Raw genomic sequence first — 27,462 nt, 5'->3', positions numbered from 1 at the left:
TGCAGTAGATTTGTTGATTTCCTTTCAGTTTCGATCCTCGTCGAGGAGAAGATGCTAACGCATTTTTTCTTTACAGATTGACAGCAAGAACTTTGCGATGCTTGCGGACTGGAAGCCGGACTTCACGATGGAAGATGTGTTAACGCAGCTGAGAAAAGAGATGGCCGCCAGCCACAACAAAAGATTGCCACAGCCAGCCGAGGACAGCATCTTCCTCTAGCCCGGAAAACACGCAAGTGCTCTTCGCAAACACCCGCTCGCTGCCCGGGATCTTCTAGAAATCTGACTCTTTTGGCTCTTTTATATTATTTCTCTCTCTTTCTCTCTCGCTGTGTTTCCCTGCGAAGAACACCACACCACCACCAGCACCACTGTGGCGAATCAGATCTTTTTGTGGGGAGGAAAAAGCCTGTCCTACAAACCATACGACAAATACCTCCTATTTTATTCGTTCTTGTTGTTGCTGCTGCCCTCTCGCGTCCGAGATTATACGAGTCCTGGCGAGAGAACATGGCAGTGGTTAGTGTGGTTGAATTTGTACCACCCCACGATCACGTCACAAACGCATGGATTACTTTAATAATCCAGTGGAGCAAAACTAGAATTTACCTATTAAAGCTGTGAAGTTGATTGAGCGAGGCAGCGTTTCTTTTTTTTTTTTTTGCTTTTGGTTCGTCCATCCAGTCCAGCTCTGGCTGGCCAGCTACTGGAGCAACAAGAAAACCATCTATAAGTACAAAACAAAGCCGGCATAGCTACTTTTACTTACATTCAGGTAGTCCGTTACTAGCTCCAGCTTGCTCGGGTCGCCGGGGTTCGTTTGGCTGATCTTTAGCTACCACTCTTGTCGGCTGCGCGCGAGACCATCAGATCCAATCGACTTAAAAACAAAACAACGACTTGACAATTACTGACCTGAGCGAAGGAGCTTAGCCGTTGTTTATTGTGCGTGTGTCATGAGTTCATGGATTTAGCATCATGAGCGGGAGCAACCACCACCACACCTGGGCTTAAAAGAAATCTGTGATATCCCACATCGCTACAAGCAGCAGCACTTCCAGCACACGCACGACACGCTCACCATGATTTGCTACTCACTTTCTCTTTCTTTTCTCCAATCGGCCAACCCTCGAAAGGCCAGCAAAGATCAGTACAGTGCAAAAGCTGGAAGGTCTCACAGAACACAGGCAGGATCCGATGCGAATGCCGGGCACAAGAATAACGATGCAAAGTATGCAGCTCTGACCTGATAGGACGGATTTATGCGCGGGAAGAGTTAGCCACCAGCTTATCTTACTTGAAACTTACGGGACAAAGCAGCCTAGCCGCGTAGCTGTCCGAGCTAGCAAATGGTTGTGGCGGTGGCAGTGCAGCGAGACGCTGTTGCGGTGCGGCCAGAGAAAGCGACGGTGTGTCAGGGTCACACTCCTACACCCGAAAAGCAAAAGGTAAATCGTGGAAAAAAATTGCAAAAGAAAACGAGATGAGAGAGAGGGAGAACCTTTGCGTTTTCCAATGAGGTGGTGGTGCAGAGCGCTGTTGCAGCCAGCAGCCAGCCAGGTCTCGTGCATGACAATCACCTGAAACCAAAATTTCAAGTGAGCACAGACAGTCCTTTCCCTGCCTGGCAAGCCGGGGCCCGGGGTCCGTTCCGTCGACCCTTTTGTAAGCTGTGCATTAATACATCGTCCAAACATGTGCGATTAAAGCTCTCTCTGCGAAGGAAAGCAACAACTGAATTAGCAGCTCGGGAAGACTTTGATCGAATTAAACGTTCATTTAAAACGCTCGAAAGAAAACGAGAGGAAAAAAACAGTCACCTTTTGTTGCTCGCTCTCCGTCTCGGTGTCTGATGCCGAAAATGATGAAGTGTGCTGCACCGCCGCGTCCAGTCTGGAGCATTGGATTTGATTTCCACCTTCACGCCTCCGGAACAGTGTACAAGGCAGCGAAGGCGTGCTGCCGGAAACGTCAGAGTGAAGAGAAGAAACTCAGCTGATCATCACCACACCAAGCTTTGAAACCAAGATGGAAAAACCAACGAAGGGTTCCTGAAGCGAAGCAAGCAGCAGAGACAAACAGAATGAAAGCTCAACAAAGTTCCTACCGAAAGTTCCTACCGAAGAGATCTCATTCCCTCTCGCAGCGAGCCGAGAACGCACCCAAACTTTAAGAGACGCATGCACGAGATACACCTGGGAGCGGGAGCGAGAGCGAGTCTTTAGAACATAAACAGGTAGCAGTAGCACCACCTAGAACATGTAATTACAAAAACGTTAGAGCGTGGAATGGCGAAAGCCAAACGAAAACATAAGGAATTCTGATCAGCAAGTGAATGCTTTTCTTGCCTGGTGAGAGTCAAGTTTTTAAAAGAAAACCCTGCGGTAGAACCTGAAGCGTTTCTCGCTGCAGCTTCCCCACAGACAAAAGCTAGAGTTGAGAATGCAAAGTAAAATGGAGAGAAAGAAAACAATGTACCTCTCAAACGAAGCGACTAAAAGAAGACGAGGAAACCTCTTGAGATATATGATCCCCCCCCCGGCTGGCCAGCTTACATCTTCTTCCCCAGCGTGTGCTTGTTGTTGTGCATCCACACCTTGAGGACGTGACGCTTGACGCCCACCTCGTTACAAAACTGCTGGACCTCGGCCTCGTCGTGCTTCTGGATCTTCCAGCCCACCTTATCCGCAAATGCCAGCATCCTCTCCTTTTGGTCTCCCGTGAACTTCGTCCTAAACCTCTTTTTGAGATTAGGCCCTCCAGCGTTTGGCATGTAGACTCCTTGATCGTCCAGCTCCCCTGATCTCGACGGCAGCATGAGCCGCTTCTTGTCCTTCCGGTGGTGGCACTCGAGGCAAGAGGGCTCGCCCTCCACCTCCCGCCGGTGGAAGTTGCGGTGGCAGTCACAGGCAGCGCACTTGAGAGCATCCAGCGTCCCTTCCTCTCCGCACGGCATAAATTCTCCACACCCATCCAGAGCGTGCCCGCCGATACCCGCGGCGTGGTTCTTCAAGCACTGCGTGTACCTCACTGGACGCTTGCTTTTGCTGTCACCCCCTGCCGCCGCCGCCGCCCCCGCCTCCCCGGAGACGACAACGACTGCAGCACCGCTTCCCACTTGAGCCGCTGGCGTTCCATTCCCACTCGCCAGGAGCTTGAGCTTGGCTGCAGTCTCGTGTATCGCCGCGGCACTGAACTGCGCTGAAATTGGAATGGGAATGTCTTCTTCATGGCCACCCAAATCCATTGCTCTCGAGAGTGGTCCTCGAGAGTGATCAGTGGCTACCTGCCTGCTGAGAGTCGTGCTAGCTTGGAACTTTAGAGATGACTTTGCGGTCACTGAGCTACAGCCACCATCTTCTCGAGTCTATAACCTGTGCCCAAAGCTTTCCAGATTGCCTGCCTCCTGCCATCTGCTAGATCTCGTCATCCTCAGGAGCTACTCACTACCCTCTTCCCTGCTTCGGCCCAGCTAGCTACACCGGACATTACTCCTGCCAGCACGTCTGAGCATGATCGTGGGATTCCAGTTCGCTGCTGCTAGGCCGCCTCTTAGGAGATTTGAGAGCCAACCCAGCTTAGGATAAGCGCAGCACAGGAATTTCGATGATGAAGAGAGAGAAGAAGGGAGTGGAAGCAGACAGACAAACAGAAACTGGCACACCAGATTTTTTAAACTCTCAGGGATGAGGAGAGAAGGAAAAGAAGGGAGATTTGTTATGTATGGAGGAGGAATGTCAAGGAAAAAAAAGACTGGCAGGGTTTTGGAAGAACTGCGAGGAGACTATCGAGCTAAAACACTGGCTAGATCACTTGAGAGAGAAAAGCGAGAGAAAGAAAAAAGAAATCCACACTCCTGGTCCCCACAGCACTGACGCACGACGAGAAATCAAGCACAGCGGGAAGAGATCGATCGAAATATGGAAGAAAGCAAACGAGGAGAGATCGAGCAGCAGCAGCAATTAATATTACCGACACAGCGCTTGCGAAGTGGCGATTCGGCTCCTACCAAGCCCCGCCGGCTGCACGACGCGGGGCTAGATCGATCGATCCAGCACCGCATCACCTGGAGCAAGCGCCATCGCCGTGAAATCGAGCGCCGCCGCCGCCGCCGCCGCCGCTCCTCCTCACCGCTGCTGGAGCCTGGAACTCGAAATAAAAATCCCCAAGAGCTTTCACATGCAATGAAAACTCTCTCCAAAGCTTTCGGTGCTCTCACTCTTTCACACACGCTCGAAGAACACACGAGAGACGCTAACTAGACTCCATTGCCCTTTATTTTCCCGCCTCGGTGGCCCCATCCTGGCCGTCGATGCCCTCCATCCGACGGCCACGCTGAAACCCACGATATGAGAGGGCGCTTTCACACTGGGGAAAATCAAATTTCCGGGATTTTTCCCGGGTAGTTTATTGGTCCCAGTGTTTTTGAACAAGAGTAAAAAAACTTTTTTAATGCGGGAAAATTGTTTTTAAACTGTTTCACGACTGACACCAACAGTCTGGCGCCTGGGCGGATCGCAGCCGTTGAGTGTGAGAACGGGCGACGGCGATGATGCCACGTGGGAGTTTAATTTGAAACTTTGTCCAAGTAGTACTTTTAAGTGGCAGACATCAGTTTGTGGTAAGGCTTGCAGAACTTACACTGAGGCTATTTTTCTTTTACAGCTATCTCATCACAGTGTTTCTACCAGGCATGGGCTTGTCTTTGACAATAATTCACTGAAAAGGAGCAATTTGGGACCACAAACAATGCATTTGCAGTATCAGATTAGTTTAAAATAATTAAGTAAAATATACTTTAATTAAACACCTGTTTGCAGTACATTTCTTAGTTATAATACATGTTTTGGGTTGTCATCATGGAGGCTTAGGCTGGATAAGCTTGGATTGTTTTAGAGGTCACCTTAGAAGCTATGACAACAAGAGATACTAAAATCTGTAGCTTTAGTTAATCAAAATAATTACTCAATCTAGTAAAGAGATTTTCATCCTCATTACAAGGGTTGAAAGGAACTAATATTAGGGCTTACAGACACCAAAATAACGAATATTCTATCTAGGGCATATTCAGCGGCATCGTCTGGCTATGGCGCCCCACGCTCTCGACTCCATTCCTACAATCGGTACGCTCCCAAATTCCCCTCGCGCGCGCAAGATTTCCATCTATCACGCTTGCGTTTTTCCAGATGTGGAGCCACTGGTGAGGCGATTCGATGATCCCGGCCTTGGCGCTTTTCCGGATGTGAGAGACGTGATCGAGCAGCTCGATCACGCTTGCAGGAACATTGGCTTCTTCTACGCGGTACGATTTAGACTCTCGCGATCGATCGATCGATCTACTTTCACGGAATTCAAGCAAATTTCTCGCTCCTTTTTTCTTTCAGACAGGCCATGGCGTCTCTCGGGAGCTTATGGACGACGTCCGGAGTTTAAGCCACGAATTTTTCAAGCTTCCAGACTGTGAGAAAATGCGAATCAAGATGACTCCTTCCAGCGGCTATCGGTAAAGAGCTGGGTAGAAATCCTCGTTCTTAGTTTTTTTTTTCAACCAGGGGATACCAAAAGCTTGGAGAAAACGTATCGTATGGCATGCACGACTGTCACGAAGCCATTGATGTAAGGTTTCCATTGAAGTTGACGAAGCTTTCATGCTCAGGGAAATTTCTCCTTTGGCAGTACTTTCGAGAATTTGGACCAGAGATCCAGGATCTAGAACTCGCAAAAACGGTGATGGGTCCAAACCAATGGTAAACACCAAGGTAGAAAGCTCCAGCAGCAGTTAATCTTGGTTTCATTTCGTTCTCTTCTCGTAGGCCAGAGAATCCAAAGCGTTTTCGTGCAGTGATGGAGGATTACGTTGATCAATTGCGAGGTAAACAGTTTCTTTCTGGCAAAAAGTTTATGTTCTCTCGTTTCTTTTTTTCTTTGTAGGATTGTCAAAGGCGATATTGCGAGGGGTAGCACTGGCTTTGGGTGGCGAAGCTGACACTTTTGAGGGCTCCAGAGCTGGGGATCCATTCTGGATACTGCGAGTCATTGGTTATCCTCCGAAAGATTCACTGGAGAGTCCAGAAAGTTTTGGAATAGGATGGTAAGTTCTCCTTCGCTTTCCGACCAAAGAAAAGTATTAACTGTTGGAGTTCTTTGTTTCTAGTGGTGAACATACTGACTACGGTGAGGTTTGGATCGATATCAATTGGTCTTTTTTGAGTTCTTTGTTCTTACAGGTCTGCTTACTCTTGTCAATCAAGATCCTGAAATTCCTGCTCTACAGGTAAGAATGTTGGCTTGATTTTGTTAAGTTTCTTATGTGTGATCCGTGCTTAAGGTGAAAAACTCCTCAGGAAAGTGGCTGTGGGCGGATCCTGTGCCAGGAACGTTTGTTGTCAACATTGGTGACATGCTAAAAGTACGTCCTCGCAAAATAATCTTCCAGGCTCCTCTCAAAAAACTTCTTTTTAATTTGCTGTGGGGGATTTTAGATCTGGAGCAATGGATTATATCAGCCTACTCTTCACAGAGTGCTCAACAGTGCCATGGATTTCAGAATTTCCGTGCCATTTTTCTACGAGGTGAAAGAATTTGGTGTGTACTTTTGACAAACTTTTTTCTTTTCCAGCCAAATTTCGATACAAAGGTGGAGCCTTTAAGTTTTTGTCTTGGAAACTCTAAAGAGGAGGAGAAGCCAGTCGTCTACGGTGAACATCTCGTGAAAAAAGTCCTCACAAACTTTGCTTGAGAAAGCTGGGGTTTTTGTCCCTCCGATTGATCCAAAGCTCCCTCGATCTTGCCACAGAAAATTCGATCCCAAATCAGTAGAAGTATCCCAAAATCCGGCCACCAAGGTTCTTTTTCTTGGCTTCTCGGTGATCCATGACACCCAGGAAATTCGTGATCACAAGGTGACCAACCTTCCAAGAACAAAAAAGGATTTTAGCATAAAAAAAATTCATGCTTCTTATTCTACCTCTGGAGCTGGGAGAATTTGTCTCGCCCACGCATCGATCCTGCGCGACTTCGTATCAAATCGCTGGGACAGCAGCACGCATTTCTTGAGCTTGTCCGTGATCTCGACGGTGATGTGCCCTGGAGTGTGTCCGCCGTGCCTCTGGAAATTTTCCACAAACCCTGCTTCGACATGGAAACACTCCAATCACCCAAAGCGATCCGATCCCCATACCTTGCTTCTTCATCACCTCCAGGAACCTCAGCACCAGATTTGACGACGGCCTGATCACCGCATTCTTCCTGCCCAGCCGCGCAGCGTCGTTGAGCGAGCTCAACCTCACCATGGCCCTGAAACCCTAAGAGTTTATTATTAACAACAATAAAATAATTTGGCAAGAGTACTATTAGTTATAAATTATGCACATTGTTTATAAATTATTAATAAAAGATTATTAGATGGTAGAATATCTTAAAACATTCAAATATATTCTAGGTATATTCATTATCAATTTGCTTTACATAACCTTTCAAACTCTAGACAGTGAAACTTAATAGTTTTCTCAAACCACATGAGCGGGCTTGCTATGCAACATAATCGAGGACCAAGTACAGCTGGTGGGGATCTCTAATCTTGGAGCTCTGCTCATGCACACTCCAATACAAGTTAAAGAGGCGGTTCACAACCTCAGGGTGGGATATGAAGTTAGACAATGTTATGGTGACACCAGGTTAAGCTGTCAGATTTTGGGCTTGCGAGTATATTTGTCACCGGATGTTCTTAGGGCTGGCGAGAAGCAACTACACTCAAGATGCGGTTTCTGTGGGGCCTCGAGCTCATTCTCTATGAGCTTGTCCGGGCCGTTCTCAGAATACCACAGTGCTTATGTTGTTGAAGAGCTTGGACCGTGGGTGTGTCGAGGGAGGCTCAGGATTTGATCATTTGGATGTTGGAGGTTGATCCGGGCAAGAGGCTGACTGTGGAGCAACTGCTTAGGCACCCCTGGATCGTAAGAACACTAGCGAGCAGAGAACAAGCACAAAGAAATTATAACTAAAATATCAAATCCCCATGTAAAATCAAGATGTTCAATTGCCATTTGGTTTTATCACGAAGTTTTGTTTCCCGTTGCTATTCATGTAGCAAAATGTCAGAATCAGCTTGACTTGTATGAACAAACATACATATGATTATTTATCGTGGCAAGTTGCAGAACACCTTGTGTCACTTGTGTGCAGCAAATGCCGACTCAAGGCATTCCAGGGAATCTAAAGAATATATAATGTTGATCACTTTGAGTTTCAAAATTGCTGCTTACGCCTTTCGCTTTTGTGGCCTGCCTGCCTCGAGTCGGCAATCTCCCTAATCAAAGAGAATGCAACGGCAGCGGAAAACGGGCGTTGCTTCCACTTCTTTCTCAGTATGGCATGGTGTCTAAATCAGGCTACTGAGCATCCACGCTTCTGGCAATCCTTCCATAGCAAAGGAACATCTCCATCAAGAAACGAAAAGTGAAGAGAAAACTTCCCAAGCTCGAAATGAACTATACAAGTTTTTAAATACCTGGAACCACACCAGCAAAAATGCCGGCGTCGTCCCCAACGTGAGCAAAATCCGCGAACAACTGCAAATCGAGCTCACATCCACGGATCATCTGGGTGATATGCCAAGAACTTGGCTGTTTTGGATGCACCTATACAGGCAAGAACAAAATCTAGAGAAAAAAGGAAGAAGAAAGATAATCTTACCAGTTGAGGCCCTTGCCGGAGAATCCATGGCGGCCGCTACTCCAATCGGCAGAGCACCACTGCGCCGGAGCTTGTAAGCGTGATGCGTGGAGTGGGCTTTGGAGAGTGGACGAGGTCAAGGCGCCCCATTCCAGGCTGTCAGGAGGAGGAGAGAAAGCACCACCGTGATCTATGCCCAGCGGCGCCGCTGGTGGCGCCGCGGCCCACTCGTGGTGTTGCTGCAGCCCACGAACTATCTATCTATCTCTCTTCTGTAATGCAATGCAGTGCAGTTTATTACTTTGTCAAAATTTCCACCTCCTCACCATCTTCCTGCTATCAATTCTTGAGTTGGCACCATGCCAGTCGTGACTTTCACTCGCTTTGATGAGATCAGACACCGTCGGAGGAGTTTTCCACGCCACTCACTCCAAAGACGCGAAGCCAAGGAGGGCGACGCTCCTCAAGCGCAGGCACAGCCAGGCAAGCTCGTCAGCGGTGGCGGACGATCACGGCCCCGACTCCACCTGGGTGGACGTGAAGGAGAAGCGGAGCAAGGATAAGAAATCCAAGAGAAGAATCCTCCAACGCAGGGAGAGACAGCGACTTGCTAGTTAGAACAAACAAAAGCTTTTGGATGTTTTTACCACAAGAAATGAAATTCTTTTATTATTTCTTCACTTTTTGTAGGCGATTACCACACGAAATGAAATTCTTCACTTTTTGTATAGACTGTACCCATACGCATTAGCAAGAAAGATGATGACGAACATAGTTCCTCTCAGTGGAATCCATTGGAACAACCTTTTCAAGGAATTAACGAAGACTAGAATTACAAGAAGTAAAGACGCACCCACGGTTGACCACGTTGCGATCGTGTTGCTAACGTCGTAGACAATGTAGAGGACGCTGAAAAAGAGTGGTTGCATCATCACGGACAAGCTCGTAAAGAAGATCAACCAAATAGAGATCATGAGCTTTTTGACCTCAGAAGCGTTTCCTTGTTCGTTCTCACCGATCGCTATTAGAAACCATGTCAATCCAATTACTGAGATGGCTGCAGCGAGAAGGAAGTGGAAGCAGCGCCCCTTTTCCACTGGCGTTGCATCTTCTTTGATGAGGGAGATTCCCGATTGGAGGCATGTAGAAGCCACAAAAGTGAAAGGCGTAATCAGCAGTTCGGCAAGCCTCAATGCTTCTCTGCCGGGGCTAGCATTAGTTTCTGTAATCCTTCCTACTTCTTCCATGAAGTCAAAGTCATTCCCCTTCAAGCTGCCGGTTTTGTCGAGGGGGGTGATGAGAGTGTTACATGGCCTTGGTCGTGACCCAGCAATGGAAACTTCGGAAGCCTTTCGGTGAGAAACAACCCTTCTAGAAAATAAAGATGTTATTTTTGTCACAATTTCCATCCGAACTCTTGTGTTGGTCAAAGAAAATTTAACATTTCAACCTTCAACTTCTCCCCTGGAATACCTTTTGATAGCATATGAAAGCTGGCGATGATTTCGATTCATTTGGATTGATCTCTCTGCTGCGGATGAATCCAATTTTCACTTCTTTCAATATGGTTTTTGTTGAGCAACAACCATTCTAAAAAATAAAGATCTTATTTTTGTCTTATTTCAATATGAATTCTATGGGCAATTTTGAACTTGAGTTTTAATTGTTATAAGTGGTGCCAAGTCAACCTTTTCAACTCATCTTTGGTATGTAGTGTAATTATGCTAAACTGGAAACAAATCAAACCAAATGCATATTCTTCACTTGGGGATTCAATAACTTATAAACAGTCCTGTGAAGCAAGCTCTTGGTAGGCTGTTGGCTGGTGTTCTCCATGATTCAGGGGTGCCTAAATATTTGCTCCATAGGGGATGGTCTAAAGTTGAATTGAGCCCATGAGTTTGTCAAATTATAAAAAAGATTGAACTTTAAAATATTAGGTCAAAAGTTTCTAAATTTTATGATTTCTAAAGCTATATTGTTTTACTATAAGCTGCAACATTCTGATTTTCTTACATCTCATTAAAAAAAACCTAAATATGAATCAGGAGAAATAACCTCAAACATTTTGATAGTTAGCCATTATTAATGTATTTCTGTAAGATTTCTCTTTAAGTGCCATCTATGCAGATGCTTGGAGCATGTGGTAACCTCACCACTCTATGCTCCACTACAAGTGCCATCCACAAGAGTGTTGCTTTATAGATGTTATAAACTCGGCATTGCATTATTTTGTGTAAGCAACTAAAGAGAACAATTTGAGAAATGATCTATTATAGTTCAAAATATAAAGGGAAAGTGCTTATGAATAAAAATGCACTTTTTTTTTTCGGTCAAAAGTGCCATTAGCAAAGGATTAAAGAGGTATCAAATTTGACTCTATTAATTAGCTAGAAGAATCATTGATATTGATATCTAGCATTTTAATTTGCTTTGGTTGGGTTAGACTTGAAACATAGGGTGTCAAGTTGAGAGCCCTCTTAACTTCCATTCATGCCCTCAAACAACTTAAGAGATAATCCATTGTAGTTCAAATATAAAGAGAAAGGGCTTATGAATAAAAGTACATTCTCTTTTTAATTAGTTAAAGATGTTAAAATATTTAAAGTTAAATATCTTTGGGTTTGAGTAGTGTTAGCTTAAATGACCTCCTAAGAAGTCTCAATTTAAAAACTTACACTTTGGGGGCCACTTGTATGTTATGCTTGTTAAAAGTATTGCCTTGCACTTGTGGTGATTTAACATATATATATATATATATGATTATCCAAAAAACCCTAGTTTATATATAAAATCAAGTAGATTTCCTCTTGATAATGATTCTTATATTGATGGATTGGGATCTTAAGGAATATTAGAAAGAAGCGCCAATGGATCTATAAAGGGTGTAATTTATTTCTAATCCTTTTTTATGAAACATTTTAGTTGTTGTATATATATAATTTCTAGAGCATTAGTTTGTTGAATGTCACATTAAACTTTATAAACCTATGATGCAACTTGCCACAATACTTGATATATAATCTATTCTAAAGGGCAAGGAGTAAACTATACACCATAAAATTGGGAAAACAAACTAAGGGTAAATGATAATGCATTTGTATGTGGCATAAATGTTAAGCAAACTCTACTTTAACTAGTAAAATAATGCTTATCAGATATTAATCATAAAATCTAGTATCGGCACCTCATGGTAGTCATGAAGGTAAATTAAACTCTATTAGCAATATATGATTATGACCATATAAGAGTTTATATGGTGAAGCACTAACAAAACTCCACACCCCTTTGATACACATACTGAAGAGATGGTAGATAACCATCTTAATTTGAATGCTGAAAGTTTTGTACTTCATGATCATCTTCTTAAAGTTCCCAATAAATAGTTCCACCAAATAATTTGTTAGTGGATGATAAACACTCGTGAAAGTATAGTGTATTTCCTACTGAGATGTCCAAATATAAAATGCCTAGGCTATAAATACGTGACATTATCCAAGAGAACTTCTTCAAGAAAGAATGTTAAAACACTAGTTAATTAAAGAGGAAATATTTAACAACAGTCATAGACACACTAGTAAGAGCACCAACTTCTACCCAACAAATTAAATAGTTGAAAACAATAATAATGTACTCATTACTAGCAATTGATCATAAAAATGGCTTTATCAAATCAAATGCCATTAACTCAAATAAATGAAAAATTATAATTGACTCCAATTGTCTTTCTACAACATAAGAGGGAATATTATAAATTTAGCACCAAATAAAGTTGTATACATCAAATGATATAAAACCAACTAAATTTCCTATTTTATATTGGTCATTTAACCACATCTTAGACCATTTGGATGAGTTTCATTCACAACCTCCATAAATATTTATTCTAATTTAATGTACTTGCTAGTCCACATAAGTGATCTCAAGGCTATGCCAACTTTGCACATGAACTAAGTGTTCCACAAATTTAGTCCCATTTTAGACACTTGAAGGTACCACTGAAGTACCAACCTCTTATGTTAAGTATATCTATCCTCATTATTTCCTTAGTAGTCTAAGATCACTTATGTCATGGTCCCAATCTTTCTAAGATTAGACCATCCATTTATGAGTGGTCATTTTATGACCACTCCTTAAGAACTCTAAGATGCCTTAAGACATAAATAACAACATCCCATAATATCCCTTTATCAATCCTCACCAAATCTCTCTTCATTCACAATATTGCTTGCCAACACTACCACTAGGTTTGGGTTTGAAAGCTTGATTATTAAGTCTTATTAACTTTTAGACTTCATACACCACGTAACTATACATTTAGTTACCAAATAAAAAGGCCACTCTATTTTCTTTCTGTTGTTAAAAGTTTTGAGATGACATTTTGAAACATCGCATCTTAATGTAAGCCTTATGGATACTCTCCACCTTTTGCCAAAATGGTGGCCTAGCCATGTGGCTAAAGTATGGTCCAATGAGCTACATAAGGTATCCAAATAGGTAGTGCCACCCACATTTAGATTGGGAATATCAATTATCTGATCTTTCAAAGGAGTTAGAATTAGCTTTTGAGCACTTTATTAAGTCACTCCATTTTTCCATTTATGTTCACTTTAGCTTTAAGCATATTATCACCCATTGTATGGGATAGCCTTCCTTTGTCACACTAAATTTCTTTAGCCACATTGGTTCCTCTAGAGTCCTCTTATTATGAGATTGACACCAAAATTGAGTCTAAGGTGAAAGCCTAAAGCAATCACTTCCCAAGCCCTAGAGGGTTTTAGTAAATTCTTATGAGTGTAAGATATAGTTTAGCTCTCGCTTGTATATCTGTCTTTATTTTATATCTAGTTTAGGTCTAAGCCCAAGCTCTATACCATGCTAGCTAGTGGAGTACTCATATCTTTGCGTTAGGCCACCCTAAACTTTGTTTGGTTTTGTTTTGTGTGTTAGTTTTGGCATTGGGATGCTAGATGCTCTAAGATTGTTCCAAGTCGCTTTGTGCTTTTGTCCCTCTATGATTTTGTCCTCTGTACTTCTTTGTCTTTGCTCCTTAAGCTGTACATTCAAGAGTCATTCCATGCTCTACTTCCTTCACTCCTTAGTTCTATACTCCGGAGTTTGGCTTTATCCCTTTGTTCAGTGGCCCAAGTATCTAAAAATTGAGTTTTACTCCACTACCTTTAGATATGTGGCCAAGGGTTTTGGGTTCTACTATGTAGTTATCCTATAGTAAATCACCATAGAATAAAGGGTGAAAACCATATACGTTACAAATCCCCTTTAAGTTTTTCTCTGTCCATAGCAATGTTTATCAATATTACCATTGGGTCAAAGTCTAAAGGCCCTTCCACTAAGTCCTATTAACTTTTAGGATTGCCTCACTATGTAATTATACCCTTAATTACTAAGTAAGAGGACCATTCCTTTTCTTTCCTATAGTTAGGAACTTTTAGACAATATTTCAAAACACTACAATCTAACACAAGCTTTATAGTTACTCCTCCCATCTTCCACCATAATGTGCCTTAGCTATGTAACTAGAGCAAGGTTCCAATGAGCCACTTAGGGTATCCAAGTAAGTAATGCCACCCACAATTAGATTGGGAAAATCAACCATTCAATCTTCTATAGGAGATAGAGTTGGATATTGAATACTTCACTAAATTATTCTATTTTTCTATTTATATTCACTTTAGCATTGAACTTTTTAGTTTTTATATCATCACGTAACACATAGGCATAGCCTTCACATTAGCTTTCTCTGGCCATACTAATTCCCTTGGAGTCCTCCCTCTACTATCATACAAGGACTTACCAAAACCCCTAGGGTCTAAGAGACAATCGCTTTGAACTTTCACCCTCAAATTCAAACTTAGTCTTGGACTTGGTTTTGGACTTCGGTTTTGGTCTTAGTCTCGATCTCAGTCTTAGTCTCCATCTTGGACTTAGTTTTGGATTCCATTTCAAATTTGATCTTAGACTTAGTCTCAAATTTGATTTTGGAGTTGATCTTAGACTCAATCTCAAACACAATCTCTGACTTAGTTTTGGACTCAATATTGGACTCAGTCTCAAACTCAATTTAGGACTCAATCTTGGACTCAAACTCAGACTCAGACTCGGTCTCAAATTTAGTGTCAACACTTTCACATGTCACAACACTATCGTCATATTCACGACAATATAATAGGTGGAACTTGCTAGTGTTGGGAACTCGTAATATTGAGATTGGTCCTTCAATATTCGCAAGATGAGAGTTTATTGTGTCTACTAAACACCCTCACTATCATGCACCTTGTGTTAATCTCATTCCAATCTCAATTACTATTTATGGAAAGTGTCTAAATCTGCTCATATGGCATATCTATGAAATGTAAAGATTGTTCTGAACACAGTCCCGTGTTCAAATTTGCAATCTACGGACATTCTATATTTAGTAAGTTTTAAACTTATCTTAGGTACTAACTCTTGGTACTAAAGGTGGATGAGGGTGAAAGCCCAAAACATGTGTTCATCGGGGGGGGGGGGGTGTTCCAAATGTATAGTAAGGATAGTGGGTAAGTCAGGCATGGCTGACAAACTTGAGGCATAGTCTAGCTTTTGTTTATGTGCTTGTCTTTATTTTGCGTCCAGCTTGGGTTTAAACCTAAGTTCCACACCATACTAGCTAGTGGAGTACCCATATTTTTGCATTAGGCCACTAGTATGCTAAAATAGCATCAAATTTTGTTTGGCTCCGTTTTGCGTGATGGTTTTGGCATTGGGATGTTAGATGCTCTAGTATTGTTCCAAGTTGCTCCATACTCATATTCCTTCACTTTTTGGGCTGGATGCTCAAGAGTCACTCCATGCTTCAATTCTTTTACTCCTTAGTTGGAAGCTTGGGAGTTTGGCTTCGTACCTTCATTCAGTGGCCCAAGGCTTTGAAATTTAGATTCCACTTCACTATCCTTAGGACACGTGGTATATGGTATATAGCATATAACACATGGCTCATAAAGGGTTTATATTCCACTTCGTGGTTATCCTATGATAAAAGGTGAAAACCATGTGCGCGACATTTGGTATTAGAGGATTTATCTCAGCGAATACTATCTAATGAGATTTGGCAATTAGTTTTACTGCATATGCAGAGATGAAAATGATGATCTGAGTGGATACACATTTGGGTGCTATGACTTTGCATTCGTTCCTTAGGTATAAAATTTGGTTACCTTTTGTACTAGATTATATGAGTTTGCGCTTGGGCTTATAAGATGAATTGAGATACTCCATTTGCACAAATTTGTGCTTGGGCTCATGAGTGAGGCACATTAGCAACTCAATGTCACATTTTGAGTTGGCATGATTAATATTAGCCTATCGGTGGTTCCATAAGTTGTTCCATGTACCATAGATAAAAGTAAACCTTCCCTAGGTTTGCTATGAGTAGCAAATAGTTTGGTCAGTAGCTATTTAGCATGGTATTAGTGGATCCTTCTTAGACATGACTATATGTGAATCAATAAAGATTGTAGGGATTTGTCTATTAGTTCAAATAGTCATTACTATGCTCTCTTATAAACTTCTTTTAGACCGGACTGAAGGTAGTGCTAATGTAGACTTGGGATTTAGTCAAGTTGAGTCCGAAAAAAGAGTCATTAGGGACAAAAGATTAAACACGTAAATCATTTTCTCTACTAGAAGAGATGATTTATAATAAAGTGTTAACTCATTGCTTATGTTCACATTATGCAATCAAGAGTCTTTACCTTGATGCATATTGGTTATGATGGTTTTACAAATGGTGAGTTATAGATAGCAGTGAAATGCTAAACCATTTTGTCTAGGTTTGCTATTGAAGACTTAGGTTATAATGCTCAATTCTTCTCTAGGGAACCTTGCTATTGCTCCTTAAATAACTTAGTGTTAGATTAGTTATGAGTTTGGTCAGAAAGAGAGTGGCATAAGTTTGTCTATATTGTGAACAAAGTTACTGGTATTTAATGTTATAAATCTCTATCGGTGAGGTGTGGCATTTATGTTACATTTTGTCGAATCAAGTTGGCACTTAATGCTCACATAAACCTTTATAGTAGTGACATGGGTGTTGCTCATGGTATTACTCAATTGATGATTAAGTCATTGTGATTTTTATATCATATTCATATAGTTGTGAGCAATGTGTTTATTAAGTTTCTTGGTTAAACAATGATCAACCAAAAAATTGTTGATGGTGAAACTAGTCTATTTGCATATAATAGCATTGTAGTAGTTTTGACTAGATTTTTTATAGTGATTCATTCTGTTAAGCTTAAGTTAGTACCTTGTTTCCTTGAGGTGTGCTCATAAGGTGTTAAAAGGGTTATAGCATTCACTTGCTATAGCTTGATGGTTTATCCGTTAACACTTGAAGTAAATTGTTAGATGGAGAAAGTGTGAAGTTGAAGCATTGACACTGTTAGCACTTATATTACTAAAGGTGGCATTGTTATTTCAAATGATAGAGAACTTTTTTTAGAACTTAATTTTTTATGTCATTTTTCTTGTTAGTGTTTTGGTTTGATATCGGATCTTAAAGATGATTGAAGAAGAATATTAGTGCAATATGGATATTCAAAGATATGGTCTTCATGATCAAGTCTTAGGTGTGTCGAATGTTGGAAATATAGGCATGATATTCAATGCTTAAGCATGCTATTAGGTCATAAGAATTTGTGTTAAGGTGAATTTATATGAAGTTGTAAGTAGGAGGAAGTTATTTGAGTCTTGAAAGTTTGTATTCCTAGACTAAGAGTCAATTTTTTTCTAGGATGGAAAATTTTCCACAAATTTTCTTAAGCTTTTCCAATGGCTGATCTATTGATCATTTTACTTGAAAAATATTTTGCTTTTGTAAGCAAATACAAACTAGTGAAAGGGTTAGAGTTGACTTTGGTTGACTTAAACCTTAGTAGGTAGTTTGTATGGTGTGGTCTGAAAGGGATGCTAACTCTTTGGGGCTAAGGTAATTGAGTTAAAATAAAGTTTGGAATTGGTGTATAAAAGTGGTTGTTGTGTTTTTCTAGAAAGATGACTTTTGTGCTTTTTTTTGTAATGTTATGTTTGGTGGCAAGTTGCACCTTGCATTTCGTTAAACTTTATAAAAATCGTGAACTCTCTCTGATCCTAGCTTGTTCTTAATAGCTTTGTACCTTAGTTGAGGATGGTGATGTCCAACTTAGTTATTTATGGTTGAAGTGTTAGTACCCGTATTATAGATTTGTCTATAAGGAGGTTGTATACTAATATGAGTTTATCTCATAGTCTTCACTTGAGTTTTAATTGAGTGTTGATCATGCATAGCTAGCCTCTTTAAGGCATGCTTAGAGCTATTGGTTATATGTGTTAGTGAACTTATTGCAATTGAGTTGGATTCGAGTGGTCATTTAGTTTGTGTTTGTTTATAAACCTTTATCTCATACCTAGGGTATTACGTTCATGTTGGACAAGTATATAGCTCAATGACGTGAGTTTAGTATTTGGGTTTTATGAAGGCAAGTTGAAAAGTGGTTGTTAGTTGCTTTGCAAGTGGTTGTTAGTTGCTTTACAACTAGTGATTGCTTGTAAACTTCGTCGAGGACTTTTTACACTTGCTTCGCTTGATGATAATTTAGTGGTGATGGGCTTACTTTATTAGATAGTGCTGCAAAGGATCGTATCATGGGCTTGTATAGTTTTTCTTTGTTGGCATGTTGATTCTATTTTTGCTAATATCATTTGGTTGCATTTAGTTTAAGGTATCTTCAACTTCGATTAGCTTGGTTTCTAGGGAGTTTTGAGTGGTGATTTTCTCTTGCTTTCTTTTAGCTTTGCTCTAATATTGATGGCATTAAAGTGATGTTCTATTGTTGACATTGTTGATGTTGAGGTTTAAGTGAAATGAAGTGTCTCTCCGTAGGATTAATATTAAGTTTTATTAGTCTCGATAAAAATAGTGTTGATGATTTAGTTGTAGCTTATGTTGTTAACATTCATGCATTTGCTAGTTAGCAACTGTATTAGCATTCAAACGAGCTGAATAATAAGTTGAGTTAGTTGTATTCTAAACTAGATTGTTTAGTAAAGGTTGAGCTTTGGCTTTTCCTTGAAAAGTGATTTAGTCACAAACTATGCTAACTTTAAGAGAGGAAGAGTTAGTGATTGATATTGAAAGTTTCAGTTCTTTGTTAGATTTGAGTTGAAGATATATCGATCATTAATAATTCTTCTTAAAGATGGATTCATTAAGGATTGTTTGATAATCACTTGTTGAAAATAACTTCATTATGCTTGGATTTTGGATTGATGCAAATATGCTCTTCATTAACTTTGGCATTATAAAATTTAACTTATGGATGTGTTGAAGAGGATGTTATGGGTTGTACTATGATTTCTTCTTTGGCATTGAAGTTAGTTCATATGATCATTATTATGTGAGACTTGACTATAAACTTCTTTGAACTTTTAGTTTCTTGAGTTTCATGTTCATCGTTCTATTTGTTAAAAGTTGTTGGGAAAGCATTTTAGCTTATTAGCTTCGATATTGAAGTTAGTTTTCGCATTTGCTAATAATTGGTGATGATTGACTGTTATCTAGGATAGTTGATTATCTTTATCAAAAGTTTTTCTTGAGTATTATTGATATAGAATGATTTTCCATTTTTTGGGATGGTGGATTCTTTCTTCAACAATGATTATGCATATTTCTATTAATAGAATGATTGATGATTTTTTATGATAGTTAGTTATTTTTTTTAATAGTTTATGGTTTTTTCGCATTACCACATGTTCTTTATGGTTTGCTCTGAATTGGTCTCTTGGGTTTGAGATATCGATAAGATGTTACTAACGCTTGCTTAAGCAATTTGAGTTCCTTTATATAGTTGATTAAGATTTATTTAGATTGGCTAGTGCGATAGTTGTCATGAATGAGTGTTTGTTTGCTTTGCGACATTCATTCTATTCAATTGATTATTGCTATGGTAGGTTCTAATAAGTTAAATATTATTTTGTTTGGGTGATACATTTGTAAGCATTTTTCTTGCTAATAGATGATACTTTGTGTTCTTGTAGTTGTCTTTCATAAGTTGTTTGGCATACTATCTGCAGTTTTTGATAGTTAAATTTTATCATTAAGTTTTCTTGGTGATCTACTTGCTATTGAATTTTGTTGAATGGTTAATCCTATGATATCATATGATAACTTATTTAGAATACTTTTGTGTTTTAATCTAAGATTTATTCACAGATAATTAAGTCTCTAAGATATCATTGTTTATGACTTTGATATTGTCTATTTATTAATCTTAGGCTAGTATAGGTAGACTAGCTTTGGCACTTCGTGTGTATGGTGAAATCTCTAGTAATAGGGTAGCTATTGTCAATTGATCACATCATCCGCCTCTTTATCAATGTTCTTTATTCCATAGAAGGGCATGATCATATAAACAACTCTAATTACCTATTTACAATAGTTTATCTAAACCTTACCGATAGGTTTAGTTTCTTTGTTCAAGAGGGTTAGGGCTTTTGGCTTCTCTCTCTATGTCTTTGCAGGCAACAACATATCACACTTTTGTAAGTTGGGTGACACACAGAGCAACAAGGGTGGCTAACTCCGTTGGTCATTTCTTTGTCGGCAACAGTTGGAAGGTGTCTGAGTTGATAGCATATTCGTGTTAGACAAAGAGGTTGCCCTAACTCATTTAAGTTGGTGCATTTTTCACATAGTATGACCACCATGAATTTTTTCTAGAGTTGTTTCCTTGGCGGTGTTCTAGACTAGAGTATGCATCGACGAGGATGTTGATCTTCCCTAAGGAGGGGCAGAGTGTTGTGAATGTGATTGTGGGTATCGAAAGTTACCTGTTGGCTAGTCCTTTCAGATATTCTTTCTTTATTTCTACGATGGCAAGAGGTTGGTATTGTTGGTCCTTTTTTCAGTCTCTGCCTAAACTAGTTAAAAAATTGGTCTTTGCGTGTGTACTTGACTAAATGAGCATAAGGATAGAATTCTTAAGTGCTATTAATCAAGCATACTTGACTTAGTTATAGAAACTCATTTGTTGATTTGCACTTGCTAATGTTGGGAACCCCTACAATATTGAGTTTGGTCCCTTAATATTCACAAGATGATAGCTTACCATGTCTACTAAACACCCTCGCTATCATGCATCTTGTGTTAGTCTCATTTCAATTTTAATTGCTATTTATGAAAACTTTCTAGATTTGCTCATTTGGTATATCTACAAAATGTAGAGATTCTTCTAAACACAATGGTGTTGGTCCCATATCCAAATTTGCAATTTAAGGACATTTCATATTTAGTAAGTTTCAAGCTTATCCCAAATATTAACTCTTGATACTAAGGGTGGCTGAGTTAAAAGCCCAAAGCATGTGTAGGGATACTAGTGTGAGACACAAAATCCCTAGGTCCCAAAGTGGAGCCGAAAGGGTGCCACGTGGTAGTGGCCGAAGCAAAAGCCAAACAAACGTAACATGTTTGGACTAAAAGTTTGAAAGGTTGAGAGCAGGAGTGGAACTCCCAACGAAGGGCTTGAGGAACAAACACAAAGCAAGCAATAAGTGAGTCTTTAGAAAAGGAGTATGAGAAGGACCCGAGATAGAGTCTGAAGTTGAGATTGAGACCGAGACTGGGACCGAGACCGAGACCAAGACCGGGACCGAGACCAAGACTGAGGCCAAGGCCGAGACTAAGCCCAAGCCCGAGTTCGAGTCTGAGTCCGAGTCCGAGTTCAAGTCTGAGGGGGTGAAAGCCCAAAGTGTTCGTCTCCCAGACCCTAGGGGTTTGGTGAGCTCCAAAAGTATAGTAGGGGAAGGACTCCAGTGGAGCTAGTTTGGCCAGGAAAGGTTAGTTTGTCCTAGGAAGGTTGTACCCAAGTGTTGGGTGATGGGATAACCACTGGGAAGTCCAAAGCTATAGTGAATACGAATTGACAAGCAGGGTAACTTGGTGAAGTGTTCAAGAACCAACTCTAGTTCCACTGGGAGATCAAATGGTTGATGCTCCCAGTCCAAGTGTGGGTGGCACTACCTACTTGGATACATGGCATGGCTTAACAGAACCTCGCTCTAAGCCCATGGCTAGAGCACCCAAAGGTGGAAGGTGGGGAGAGTACCCATGAGGCTCACGTAGGGCCACGGTGTTCCGAAATGTTATCCCAAAAGCCCAGACTGTGGAAAGGAAGAGGAGCAATCCTCTTGTGTGGTGACCAAGGATGCAATCATGTGGCAAGGAAGTTCCAGAGGTTAATGGGATGTAGTGGTTGGGCCTTTAAGCCCTGACTCAATGGCAATATTGGCAAACACAGCTGTGGATGGAAAGGGATTTGGTGGCAAACGAAAAAGGGATATTAAGGAAGGTTATTCTTTATATTTGTAAGCATCCTAAGGATGCTAAGGAGTGGATCTAGGATGATCACTCATGGACAGATGGCCCAGTCTTTGAAAGACAGGGCTGTGATGTAGGTGGTATTAGACCACCAGTGTGACCAAGGTGAATAGGCATGGCTTTAGCATAACAAGCTGATATGTCGGTGGTGCCTTGGGGTGTCGGTCATGGGATCAAACACGTGGAGCACTTGGACCAAGTGCAATGGTTGAGTGGCATGGATGTCATTCTTGGGGCTAGCAAATCCCTAAGTCCAAAATAAGATTTACAAAGGTTGTGAGTGAGACTCCTCCAAGTGGTCGGAAGTGTGGTTAAGTGACTAAAGTAGAATGGAAAATTTAGTCACTTACAAGTGGGTAGGTTGGGTATGGTTGACCAACTTAGGATATAGTCTAATTTCTGCTTGTGTACTTATCCTTGTTTTGCGTTTAGCTTAGGTTTAAGCCTAAGTTTCACACCATGCTAGCTAGTGGAGTACCCATATCTTTATATTAGGCCACCGATATGCTGAAATAACACCTGAATCTGTTTGGCTCCGTTTTGCATGCTAGTTTTGGCATTGGGATGCTGGATGCTCTAGAACTGTTCTAAGCCACTCTATGCTCTTGTTCCTTCGCTCCTTGGGTTGAATGCTCAGAAGTCACTCCGTGCTCCAGTTCTTTTGCTTCTTGGCTAGTTTGGCTCCATACCTTCATTCAATAGCCCAAGGCTCTGAAATTTAGGTTCCACTCTCCTGCCCTTAGGACCTATGGTATGTGGCACATAGCATGTGGCATGTGGCTCATAGAGGGTTTATGTTCCACTCTTATAATAAATCACTATAGGATAAAGGGTGAAAACCATATACACTATATATATAGAGAACTTTTTGAAAAGTTTCTATTTTTGGACTTATCCACTTTATTTAATGGCCCAAGGCCTTGAAACTTGGGTTATGCTTTGTTATCTTTAACATAGATACCAATTCTTCTATATAGTTATCCTATAATAAAGTATATGGCCAAAATCACCTATACTACGAATATTGAGAATATAAATATTGAAATAGCAAGTAATCAAAAAGTGATACATGTGTAAGCTCTTAAATTTGGACTTCCTGGAAGGTCACCCACCCTAGTATTATTCAAACCTAAGGATGCTTAACCCCAAATATCCTAATATCTTTAACTGATTGGAAAAAGGGGTGTATTTTTATTCATGGGCCCTTTCCCTCTATATTTGAACCTTTATGGATTGTTTCTCAAGTCGTTCCCTTTGGTTGCTTACAATCCACCATACTTCCCTACAAGTTTACTTGGGTTGAGCCCAGCTGAAGGCAAACTGGACCTACCAGATGTCAATCTCAACATGTAGTGTGATTCCCCTAAGCTAACCAATAGAGTTGGACTCAAGACCCCTTTGATACCAAATGTAAGCTATTGGATTCGGAAGGTCACTCAGCTTAGTACTATTCAAATTCAAAGACGGTTTAGGGTCTTAACCTCAAATATCCCAAGACCCTTAATCGTTTGGAAAAAGGGGTGCACTTTTATTCATAAGTCCTTTCCCTCTATATTTGAACTCTTATGGATTGTCCTTTGAGCCATTCCGTTTGGTTGCTTACAACATGATTTTCAAATCTATTATGAAGCCTTCGAATCTATGGCTTAACCTTTTAAGCCTCATAAACCTTGTTTAAAGAAGGTAAATCTAACTCTGCACATTACAAATATTGACCATCAAGCATAACAACCACTAACGATATATAATTGTCATCTAGAAACTCCATTAATGCAAAAAATAACAAACTCCTCCAAAATAAAATAAGAAAGTAAAAAGCGAGAGGAGTTCGAGAAAGGGTGTTAATATCAACTATAAACTCCTCGACTAATGAAAAACCCTGAAATTATATATTTGAAACTTTAAAGCCTACTGAACAATATGATCAACTAAATTTTTTTGCTTCAATAAGGAAGTAATTGCAACATAATCACCTTATAACAACATATAAGAACTATGCAAGTACACATGAAGCTTCTTGAAACCCAAACTAATGCTAAAGACTCATTTCCTACTATAAAGTAATTCACCTTTATTAGTTGTAATATATGACTGATGTATGCAATAGGATGATGTTGACCAAGTACACTTATATTCTCTTACATCAACACACCTTCAAGATCAATATTAAAAGCATCCACATGCCAAAATTGAAGAAGTTATTAACACTTCTTTAAGATTTACAAATGTTTATTTATTATCTTCATACCTAATAAAAGATGTTGTTGATGACTTTAACAACTCATATTACAATTAGAAAGATGAATAACAAAACAATTAAAATATTGTATTTATTAAGGAAACACTACATATTGTTTATACATTTTTGAGTGGAGAACTTCAGAATAACATTTTGTTTGTTAGGATCAACTTGTAAGACCTCATAAAAATATAATACCTAAGATAAATTATGTTATTAAACCCAAATACACACTTCAACCGCTTCAGCTTTAAATTAATTGTAAACATCATGATTGTGCTCCTTTTATATTCCTTCAAATGAATCAAGACATCATCAATAAAATTAATAATCACTTTGGCATAAAAAGAATTTTATCCATCATTCGCCATTATAGTATTATTCAAATTGAATGGCATCATCACAAACTATAAAGTGTACAAAAAGTAGTCTTTAAAACATCTTTCTTAGCCATTGAGATTTATTAGTACTCAAAAGAAAAATTTAATTGGATGAACTAATAACTTTTACCCAAACAATCCAAAAGATCTTTAGTGTAAGGGTATATATATGGAATATTCACATTGTTTAATAAATGATAGAATCAAATACTCCTATAAAACTTTGTCACAAAATAAAGACTTTAGATAACACTTTTCTCTAACATCTTCTTAACATTTGCTTATAAAATCTTGAAATCCTTTGATGACCAATGCATTATATCTCATGATATTATACCAGTCGAAGAGCATTGTCAAGGATGGTTGGCATATATATATCCCATATGATTTGATGAAGTGCTCAATATAATATACTTAATTTGATTTACTCTAACATATTTGACTCTCATGAAGCAAAAGGTTCCACAACTCCTAATAGAGATCATAATAATCATTAATATGTCCAAATGCACACTTAAAGATATCCAAAAGAAAACTTCAATCCTTACAATACAATTAATTCATTATCTTTTAGAAACATGTGGGAAAGCATCATCCCAATAATGAATAATAGCAATTATCATAAAGTGATATATAATAAGATTAATTTTATATTTATAAATTATACTAAACAAAGTAGTTGCTTGATGTTCACTCAACACACAGCAAGTTGAAGCACTAAATGCTTTATTTCGTTAAAGTGGAACTTATTCAGTAAAGTGGGACATTAATTAGCATGTGTCCACATGCCATTTCCTAGTACTTAATTAATATTTATTAATATTTCTATATTTTTTATATTTCACAATATTATAACACAAAATCATATGAAAAGTTTTTAATTTATAAATTATAAAGCTAAAACTTCAATTTTTTATTGTTGTTATAAAAATGGCATGTGGCCACACACCATAAGTGGGATAATGAAAAGTTCCACTTTAACGAAATAAAGCATCTAAGCAAGCAAGGAATTCTCTTTCTCTTTTTATTGTCATGCTTACTTTTGCTATGTGCTTGCTCCCAAAATTGAACCAAATGAATTGTTGCCATGCCTTGTCACAATGCAAAAACTGTGTTCTCTTGAGGCTGTACTATATACCTGTGAAACCATTTGGAGAACTCTTTTAAGGCAAACCATGAAGCGAACCTCATGAATGGAATCTGGAAAACCATGGCCAAATACCTGTAAGTGAGGCGTATCCAAGAGTTTCTCTTGCGTATTGGCATCTTCACTCTTCTCATCCACTACATCCAACTTTGGATCAGGCTGCTCATATGCTTCCAAGATGTCCAATGTGGTAGTTAACCAATAGCAACTGTGTATAATCCAAAATCCTCAGTAGGAAGCTCAAGCACCCTTGATTGTTGCTCTTTACAAAGATGTATAGTAGTGAGAATCAAAGTTCATTCTCCTCCAATGCCGGTGGTTTCTTGATGGTGTCGCAAGCAGGACCAGAAACTCTGCTTTAGTAGCAGGGAGGAGAGCGGCAGCCATCGTGTTTTTTAATCTCCCAGTCTCTCATTTCTTAGACTTACAAGTTGGAAAATCTGGAGCTGAGTTTAAGAGAGAATCAGAAGAGGGACAACGTTGTGAGTCGTCCAATTTATTATCGATTAACCTAGTCTGCGCTGACGGAATTGGATTTCCAATCCCATTCAAGATACCGTACCTGGACAATGTGCATTAGAAGACGTGTGATAAAAAGCTTGCATGTTGACCGATCAAATGTAATGTGCTAACAGTGTCAATATAGTTGCTGCTCTCCATGATAATATATAGAATAATAATTAGCACAATCTTGCACTCATTAACTATTCTTGATATACTCTGGTACAGTATTTCATTAAATTATTTCACGAAGAAGGTACTACAAAAGAAAGCCAAAGTCCTGCCAGAGCAAACAAAAGAGTTATCACGAAGTAAAAAAGAGAAATGTTTTTTTCTTACCTCATGATGTTCTTCCACCTCATCGCGATTGAGTCGCGGAGCACACAAGCCCGGACGCATCAGCGTCCACCACCGCCAAGTCACAGACGCTGCAAATCTGCCCGGCCACCTCGGGGACGAACCGAGCAGCGCAGTAGGGGCACGACACCGATCTGCTTCCCGCGTAGATGGGCGTAAACGTCGCTCCACACACCACAAACGGGTTCCTGCCGTCGTAGTTCATCCTGTTCTCGTCGCGGGGGTTCCTCTCGCACGCCTGGAGGACCTGCTTCGCCTTGGCGATGCCGGCCTGGCTTGGATTCATGTCCAGCAATCGCCTCGCCAGCTGCGCCGCCGTGTTGAAATTGTTGCAGCGATACGCGACCCCCATGGCCGACTGGAGTCCCAGCCGGATGTGAGAAGGCTGGATGTCGCAGTGAGTGAAGTAGGCCGCGAGCTCGGCCTGCCGGACCGGCTCGTCTTTGAGCTCCTTGCGCTTGAGCTCCATCTTGAGCGTAAGGACGTACTCCTTGCTCTTGCCGATGAGGTCCTTGACGTCGTCAACTTCCTTGCGGCTGTCCACCACGATCACTGGAACGGTGTGGAGGATGCTCAGGAAGAGGCGGAGAGCTTCGCTAAACTTCCCCTCAGTTGTCGCCTTGTACGCCTGCTTTGCTCGATCTTCCAGCGCCGGGAGCTTGTAGATTAGTGCCGGGCCGTTTCGGACGTTTGGAGGTGACGAGTCCGACCAGTTCCTCTCGAGCCCATATGTGAGGGACTCGACTGGCCTGAA

At 40.3% G+C, this 27,462-nt stretch overlaps 4 protein-coding genes and 1 long non-coding RNA gene across 11 annotated transcripts in view; 1 reads left to right on the top strand and 4 right to left on the bottom strand.

Moving 5' to 3' along the window:
* Positions 1-372: 372 nt before the first annotated feature.
* Positions 373-4,248, bottom strand: LOC9652684 (zinc-finger homeodomain protein 2). Of its 7 annotated transcripts, XM_024671156.1 has the most exons (8): positions 1,821-4,248; positions 1,502-1,715; positions 1,309-1,428; positions 1,099-1,246; positions 916-1,004; positions 770-851; positions 610-706; positions 373-497 (listed from the first exon to the last, which is right to left on the bottom strand). In XM_024671156.1, exon 1 carries the CDS (start codon positions 3,245-3,247, stop codon positions 2,552-2,554), a length of 696 nt encoding a protein of 231 aa, XP_024526924.1. In that variant the 5' UTR covers positions 3,248-4,248; the 3' UTR covers positions 373-497; positions 610-706; positions 770-851; positions 916-1,004; positions 1,099-1,246; positions 1,309-1,428; positions 1,502-1,715; positions 1,821-2,551. The 7 variants fall into 7 exon arrangements, with proteins under 7 accessions (XP_024526924.1, XP_024526925.1, XP_024526926.1 ...); XM_024671157.1 differs by lacking the exon at positions 1,099-1,246 and having other exon boundaries at positions 1,247-1,428; XM_024671158.1 differs by lacking the exon at positions 1,099-1,246 and having other exon boundaries at positions 1,298-1,428.
* Positions 4,249-5,011: 763 nt separating this feature from the next.
* LOC9652209 (probable 2-oxoglutarate-dependent dioxygenase At3g50210) lies at positions 5,012-6,832 on the top strand. The gene is made up of 12 exons (XM_002966403.2): positions 5,012-5,123; positions 5,187-5,302; positions 5,385-5,503; positions 5,553-5,616; positions 5,677-5,747; positions 5,814-5,872; positions 5,932-6,091; positions 6,155-6,174; positions 6,228-6,274; positions 6,329-6,409; positions 6,483-6,572; positions 6,620-6,832. Exons 1-12 carry the CDS (start codon positions 5,087-5,089, stop codon positions 6,737-6,739), a joined length of 984 nt encoding a protein of 327 aa, XP_002966449.1. The 5' UTR covers positions 5,012-5,086; the 3' UTR covers positions 6,740-6,832.
* On the bottom strand, positions 6,589-7,303 carry LOC9652208 (40S ribosomal protein S15a). The gene is made up of 3 exons (XM_024671470.1): positions 7,181-7,303; positions 6,968-7,128; positions 6,589-6,911 (listed from the first exon to the last, which is right to left on the bottom strand). The coding sequence occupies exons 1-3, from the start codon at positions 7,290-7,292 to the stop codon at positions 6,813-6,815; spliced, it is 372 nt and encodes a 123-aa protein (XP_024527238.1). The 5' UTR covers positions 7,293-7,303; the 3' UTR covers positions 6,589-6,812.
* Positions 7,304-8,447: 1,144 nt separating this feature from the next.
* LOC112345145 lies at positions 8,448-9,037 on the bottom strand. The gene is made up of 2 exons (XR_002991959.1): positions 8,695-9,037; positions 8,448-8,639 (listed from the first exon to the last, which is right to left on the bottom strand). It is a non-coding gene; the product is annotated as an uncharacterized LOC112345145 (long non-coding RNA).
* Positions 9,038-26,476: 17,439 nt separating this feature from the next.
* Positions 26,477-27,462, bottom strand: part of LOC9652206 (coatomer subunit alpha-1) — a 4,182-nt gene continuing 3,196 nt past the window's right edge. Inside the window, exons 4-5 of the mRNA XM_024671176.1 lie at positions 26,691-27,457; positions 26,477-26,631 (exon numbers count right to left, since the gene is read on the bottom strand). Of these exons, the coding sequence (XP_024526944.1) occupies positions 26,710-27,457 (748 nt within the window). The 3' untranslated portion in view covers positions 26,477-26,631; positions 26,691-26,709. The remainder of the gene's footprint in view (positions 26,632-26,690; positions 27,458-27,462) is intronic.

This window comes from Selaginella moellendorffii, unplaced genomic scaffold (genome assembly GCF_000143415.4).
Source record: "Selaginella moellendorffii unplaced genomic scaffold, v1.0 SELMOscaffold_7, whole genome shotgun sequence".
In the NCBI taxonomy this organism is placed as follows: Eukaryota; Viridiplantae; Streptophyta; class Lycopodiopsida; order Selaginellales; family Selaginellaceae; genus Selaginella; species Selaginella moellendorffii.
This window is presented reverse-complemented; position numbering and strand designations above follow the sequence as displayed.